Raw genomic sequence first — 6,677 nt, forward strand, 5'->3', positions numbered from 1 at the left:
GATTTAACACAAATTCTATTTCTATAAGCTATCCTGGAGATAATCTCTATTTGACCAAATATGAAGAATTAATTGCCTCTGAATTGATACAAATTAATCCCAGGTTTACCTTTGATCTGTCGCCTCTGAGCACTAAGCCAGCTCCTTCACTGGAGTTACTGGGATGTAATTATCATGCATACCTGTATCACCTGCTGAATTGACAATAGCCATTAATAGCTAATTACAGTGTTTTACCTAAACGACCAATGTACTGTAACAACTTAGTGAGTACCACCTGACTGCTACCTAGTGGCCGGGAAAGTAGAGGCCATAAAAATGCGTGCTCTCAGGTCTCCCCATTAGTACAAGCAGTACAAGTGTCGGTAGACCTATGTGTCAGTTGTGTCTGAAACACAAACTTATTTGAGTATATGACAGAGGTGGAAATTTAATTGTTAGAAAAAATTGCATATTTTGGAGATACTGTGGCACATTTAACCTGTGGGTCCCGGTGTACTGGAAAAACATTCTTTTGGGACCATCCTTGCAAAGCAGATGTTACTATTTTCATGTAATAGGTTGTCCAGAGCAGAGAGAGGCAATCCTAGTATCACACCAAAATGCCGTGGAGCTGTGTCTCTTAAAGCTCAGTTATTCATAAACCCAGAAAATAAAACACATTAACAACACATTAAGCATTATAGGCATCAGCTGGCAAGAAGGTTGAACAATTCTGCTGGCGGTTGAATCCTTTACTTTTTAAATGCCAGTTTCTAGTACTTTAAAAGCATGCTTGTTGACCCTGATCTTTTTAGAATCTCATCATCACACTTTCTCATTTTTTCCCCTCTTTCAACACAGTATTTATAACAATCATTTGTAAAAGAAAACTCTGCTTTGTTTGTTCTCATTTAGAATAGTTTATTTTTTATCCAAAACAAAACAAACACATACAAACAAAAACTTTTTTGTGCATATTTTCTTGGTCTTTTAGAGCAAGCCTCTCCAGTTTCAGATCCATCCTAAATATCCCAAAATAATTTTTAAAGCAATTTGTTCATTCCTTTGTCAATTAAATGATCTCAAGCTCTTGTTCCTAAGTAATTGCTAATCCATACTTAACAACGCCAAAGTTATTATAGAGGGAAAAACCAAGCAAAAAGGGACTATTCTCATTTTTCTACAGACTTTTTTTTTTTTAGAATTTTAAAATGTTTTGGAGAAAAAAAATGTATAAAGTTTGCAAAGCTTTAGTCTCATCATCAAATGTTTTCTACTCTGTTAAATACATGGAATAATAATAAATGTGAGTACTAAAGTACTTTAAGTTTTTAAAAATTATAGAATAGTTCCTAGATTATTTTGTAATATGATACAAAGTTTGTAATGGGAGGAAACACTATTCTAGATAGTGAAATATTCAAACTAACTTTTTTCCAATTAATAGATTTGCTCTTTGCATTGACGGGGAAGTAACAGACAAGCTCATTCATAACAAAATAATTTTGACATGACAAAGTCAGTATTTTTCAGATGCCTTTAAGTACAACATAGATTTCAAAACACTTGAAAAGTATCCTACCTTCATTATTTTAAATGTCATCTAATATGTTTGAGTTAGTGGAAGCCAAGCCAAATATATTTTATTTTATGTGCATTTTTTATTACAAAATTTGTAACACTTTTGATCTAAGATTTGAAAAAAACGCTAGCATTCTGTTCATTCTTTTCATTGATTTTTTTTTTCTGCTGGGTGAGTGAGAGACTCAAATGCTCACAAATGCTGTGAAGAAAGGCAGACAACACCTTAAAAGGACTCTTAAGGTTTTCAAGAATGATCTGGTCCAATATAAATCTATTTGGCGAGGTAGGGTAAGGGTGCATCTCCGGTGGTACATCAGTGAGATGACAATGTCTTATATAAACCATTACTTTATATATGATCTTTAAAAACACACCCAAAGTAAAATACTGCGTATTGGTGTCGTGCAGGACTTAATGGGATGATGGGTCAGGGTGACTGTCGCCATCACGTACAATTCTCTGATTCTTTTCTAGCAACGCCTGAAACCCCGCTCCCTTCCCCACCACAAGGCTCTGGACAAGAACAATACAAAATAGCTGCAAACCAAGCTTCCGTCATTTCACACCAGCCTCTCTCCAAACAAAAGCAGTTGTGAGGACGTTTACTTCTGAGCAGCACTGCACAATGTGAAAAATTACTGGTCTTGAAATATCTCAGGATAGTGCTTTTGGCAAACTCTTAGCCAAGGCCCCTTCATGGTGCTGTTGTAAGATGGTGACCTGTTTTCTTGTTTTTATGCTCTTTTTGTTTGTTGTTGCTATTGTCTGAAACCTTCAGCCACAACCACTGTATATCTGCGTTTTGATACGTTTATACCATATGATTTTTCCAGCTTCCTTAGCGCCGCGCCTTAAGCAGTTGAATCTTATGTATACTTCCATTTGTTGCCTTAATATTAATTTAAATCTGTAAATAATTGCTTCAGGGTGATGTTATGCAGAACTCAGTGTTGTCTTTTGACTGAGAATATTAGATCAGAAATCCCAGATTAATATACAATGAACCACGTCTGTAATAAATTTTAAACTTGCAAATTAGAAAAAATAAAGCAGTTGCTGTAGAATAAGGCATAGATCTTTGAACAACAATCCCTTATGGATACCCTGTGGCTAAGAAGCGTCTTTTTGACCCACATTTAAAAGTGCCTATTTTAAGTTTAGAAAAATACAAACAGCCATTCCAAGGATAACTGCATATCTTTTCAAATCTGACTGTATGTGAAGAGGTATGGTAAGATAAAAGGTTTTAGTTTTAGCAGATAGGTTACAGGCAAAAGTGTAAAAAAGAAATCCCTGACAGTGGCTCAACCAAGAGAGATGTTTATTTCTCTATCCTGAAAAAACCTGGAAATCATCATCAGTTGACCAGGACTTGGCGCATGCCCACCTCTAATGCCCAGGGATGCCGGGGGAGCAGGGAGGAAGCCATGTGCCAACCAAAGCTACAGCTCTGGGAGACGAACACTGGGAGACAAATTAGCCACCCATCCATCACACCCTGCTGCCTCATGCAGTCCTGACAACACCCTGTAAGAGAGGTGCTATTATTTTTCTGTTATAACTAAAGAAACCTTTAGCTTAGGGGGTATAAGTAATGTAACCAGAGTTCACAAACCCAAAGAGTTGTAGGAGAGCCACATTTAAGCCCAGGTCTGGTTGACTTTCATGAGAATAAATATATCTTTGGTGTGGGTTGAAAGATGTGAGCTTTTTGCTGTGGTTTTAAAATATATGCAGTTGATTGTTGATGGAATACTCTCGGTCATGTTACCTATTACACATATTTACATGTAGGTAGTGAGTCTCAAATTGTTGCAGCATCATAAGAAACCACTATTGTACTTAGAATTAAAGTCTTACCCCTAAAATAATCTTTTAAACAAAGAAAATAAAAGATACACCAGATGGGTTAGCATGAAAACAAAAATTCCCTAATTTATCAGGTTTTCAAAAATCCAGCAACCCTGGGATACACTGAATGCCTAATTCTGGACTGAGTACAGTTCATTGGAGCCCTAAACTATTTGATATCTAAACCAAGAGCTTATTTAAAAACAATTAATGAAGGGTTGTCTTGTGAAACAGTGACCTCTCTCTCTCTCTCCATCCCTTCCTCTCTCCCTCTATCTGTCCCCCCCCTTTCATGCTGATAACAACTATTTGAATAATTACCAATGATATAAAGAAGTATTCCAAGCTGTAAGAGACTGATTTACACGATATTTTCAGGACCTTTCAAAATTTCTAAGATTATGATCTTAGAACCCCCACTTACCCTACAAATAAAAAGGTTCAGTAAACGTTAACTAACTTATTGGCTCTTAAAGTGAAATTGACCTCTTAAAGCAGAAAATGATTACTTAGAAGCCATCATTGATTAAATAGAATCAATCAGTTCTTTCAAAAGCTGGTATCTTTGTGTAACTGTGAAATCTTTGGGAGAGAGAGTAAGAAAAGAGGAAAGTTTTTAACTTACATTTTTTGAAAATTTACTTTGGTGTCTCTATGTCATGAGTAAGAATGTTTTCGATTTTTATAAATACAAATATTGTTGGTAGATTTCTGCTTACTTTTTGTGTTGTTCTCTTAGAAGGTATTAAAAAACTTTAAAACATAAAACAAATTCATATTAGGAAACCCTTTAACTTATCTGCATATATTTACTAAGCAGTTATGTCTTACAAATTATTACCAACAATTTTGTTTTAGTAACCGTAGTCAGGGAATTTGTAATATATTTTTGTATACCTAACTGCCAACAATGCTGGATGAGAGGAACTGATGTTTTCAAAATATTGATAAAGCTATTGCTTTTATATGGCACAAAACTTTTTCATGTAATAAAATGGAATAATTTATTGTGAAATAATGATTCATTTTATAAGTATAAAATTATTTTTATAAATTTTATTGTTGAAATCAAAAATTACTAGATTTTTAAAAATGTTAAATTATAGTGAGATTAAAATATTTCTAAACTGTGATACCATGATGTTTCACTGAACTTTCTAAATAAAAATTGAGAAAAAAACTGAAATGGGAGTGCTTCATTATTGTTCAAAAATGATTTTATAATTGTAGAGATAATGCTAATTATCTTTTGTATGGTCATTCAGTTAAATTTACACAGAGTTCAATAATACTGGTGTTTAGAGGCCAGAGCAAAATTAAGTAGCGCATTTCCAAATAGTCATAGAATTAGATACTGATTGAAGGGACAATCCTCACATTTGTGTGTTAATTACATACTTTTGCTTGCTTTATAGTTTTGTCACAGTAATGAAAACATGTGGCCCCAGCTGGCTTCAGCATTGTATAGGTATTCTTGGCACAGACATTTGTAATCTCAGTGTTTCCCTTCTGTTATTTTCTGTTCATATTTAAAGGTTCTTTGTAAAACTTCTTAAAATTTGAGGACCAGTCATTTTTTATAAAATTCTAATTTTTATTTTATTTCTACTTTTATGAGGGTAATGTATGTACATCGTTTAAAAACATAATTATGCTTAAAGTCTAAAGGGCAAAGTTTCAGTTCTTCACCTCAACCATTCCCTTCCTCGCACATCCTGCCCTTCAGTAACAACACTCAAATATTGCATCCGCTTTACATGGTGTTTCTGTCCATAGTTTGAAAGTATATGTTTATATCACATTAAAATTTTTTTTTTTTTTAGTTTTAGACCTTATCTGTATACAGACACTCAACCTCCACCACAATCTCCCAATTTCTTAATACATCAATACCTTTACTTACTTAGTAGTTGCTGTTTAAATAACTGCCAAGGGCTTGGTGATGGGAGGCTCAGAGCCCAGGAAGGAAGGTCTAGGTCATTCCATCAGGCAAGCCTCTGAGAGGGCAGAGGTTCGGCCGAAGGCGAGGAGACTCTAGGTTAGATTCTAGAAGAATGAGGGAATCACTGCTTACGGCCTCGAGTCCAGCTTCACTGTTGGGCCGTCCAGTCTGTGCCACTCACCCTCCTCATTGTCTCCCAGAGAAGCAGCTCGCGGGAGTCACGGGGGAGCTGCCGCCCAGGTCACTGGGATGACACGCCTCCGAGTGCGAGGCGCAGGCCCCTGTCGCAGGCAGCGCCCTGGATGGAAGGATCTGCTGCACCCCCGGATCTACTGAACCCTCGGCGGGCGGGCACCTCGGGGAGCTGCCTTCCCTTGAAAGCCACCCGCCCGTCCCCGCGCCCCTTTCTGGATGTCGCCTGCATCCCAGGACTGGGCCGTGCGGGAACACAGAGGCTTGGCCTTGGCCACCTCCCCCCAACTCAGGGCTGCTCTGAAGGGCCATCCCCCTTTCAGACATAAATAAAAAAGCTGGCCAGATAGGATTTGCAGTTAGAAAGTGTCATTGTAGTAAAGGATTTTGTGATGTAAGAGACCAGCTGACAAATTTCGAGCTTCCCCTTTTCCACAGGCTATTTCTTCTGGTGGGCCTTTTCTTCCATCTCCTAGTGTCCCCCTTCTTGAGTTACCATATCACCTTCACCCTTCTGTGGACACTTTTACAACCTTCTCAGGTAAAATTAAGGACTTCCTCATGTGTCCCCCTGTTGGTTATATGCACTTCTATTTACAGAATTTATTTCTATATTTTCATTATCACTTAGTGCCAATTAGAGTGAACCCCAGGAGAGCAGGTACCACGTTGGGTACATTTTTGAATTCCCAAGATTCAACAGAATTTCTAACAATTAATAGGTGATCAATAGCGATTTCTCAATTAGACAGATTAATCACTACCATGAATTGCTTTTTTGTTAGTAAAGCTCAGGAAGGAAAAAGATTAAAATAATATATTTACTTATTCAATTGATTGTTTTTAGATTATGGTAACTATTTTATCAAGACAATCAGTTTATCATATTTTTAAAAATGAAAATAGTTAGAGACAGTTTTTAGTAAGGAAAACATTATTATTAATCCCTATCTGTATTATTAACTTTTTTCTCATAGATGTTTTTAAGACAGATTTTATCAACTTCTTTTTCATAGTTTAAAGTATAAACTTTGTTAAAAAGATCTTTTGCAGCACAAAATGTTTTATATTTTTATGGCAAAAAGCAGCATCAAAACTTAAAGGGATTTTTCTCATGTTAGGCCTT

At 36.2% G+C, this 6,677-nt stretch overlaps 1 protein-coding gene across 4 annotated transcripts in view; it reads left to right on the plus strand.

The window, feature by feature from the left end:
• HNF4G (hepatocyte nuclear factor 4 gamma) overlaps nt 1-4,584 on the plus strand; it is a 91,943-nt gene extending 87,359 nt beyond the window's left edge. For all 4 annotated transcript variants that reach the window (XM_081116262.1, XM_081116261.1, XM_081116260.1 and 1 more), the window contains one exon: nt 2,041-4,584. In XM_081116262.1, the coding sequence (XP_080972388.1) occupies nt 2,041-2,162 (122 nt within the window). In that variant the 3' untranslated portion in view covers nt 2,163-4,584. The remainder of the gene's footprint in view (nt 1-2,040) is intronic.
• The last annotated feature ends 2,093 nt before the right edge of the window (nt 4,585-6,677 follow it).

Source organism: Miniopterus schreibersii, assembly GCF_964146895.1.
Source record: "Miniopterus schreibersii genome assembly, chromosome: 17".
Lineage (NCBI taxonomy): Eukaryota > Metazoa > Chordata > Mammalia > Chiroptera > Miniopteridae > Miniopterus > Miniopterus schreibersii.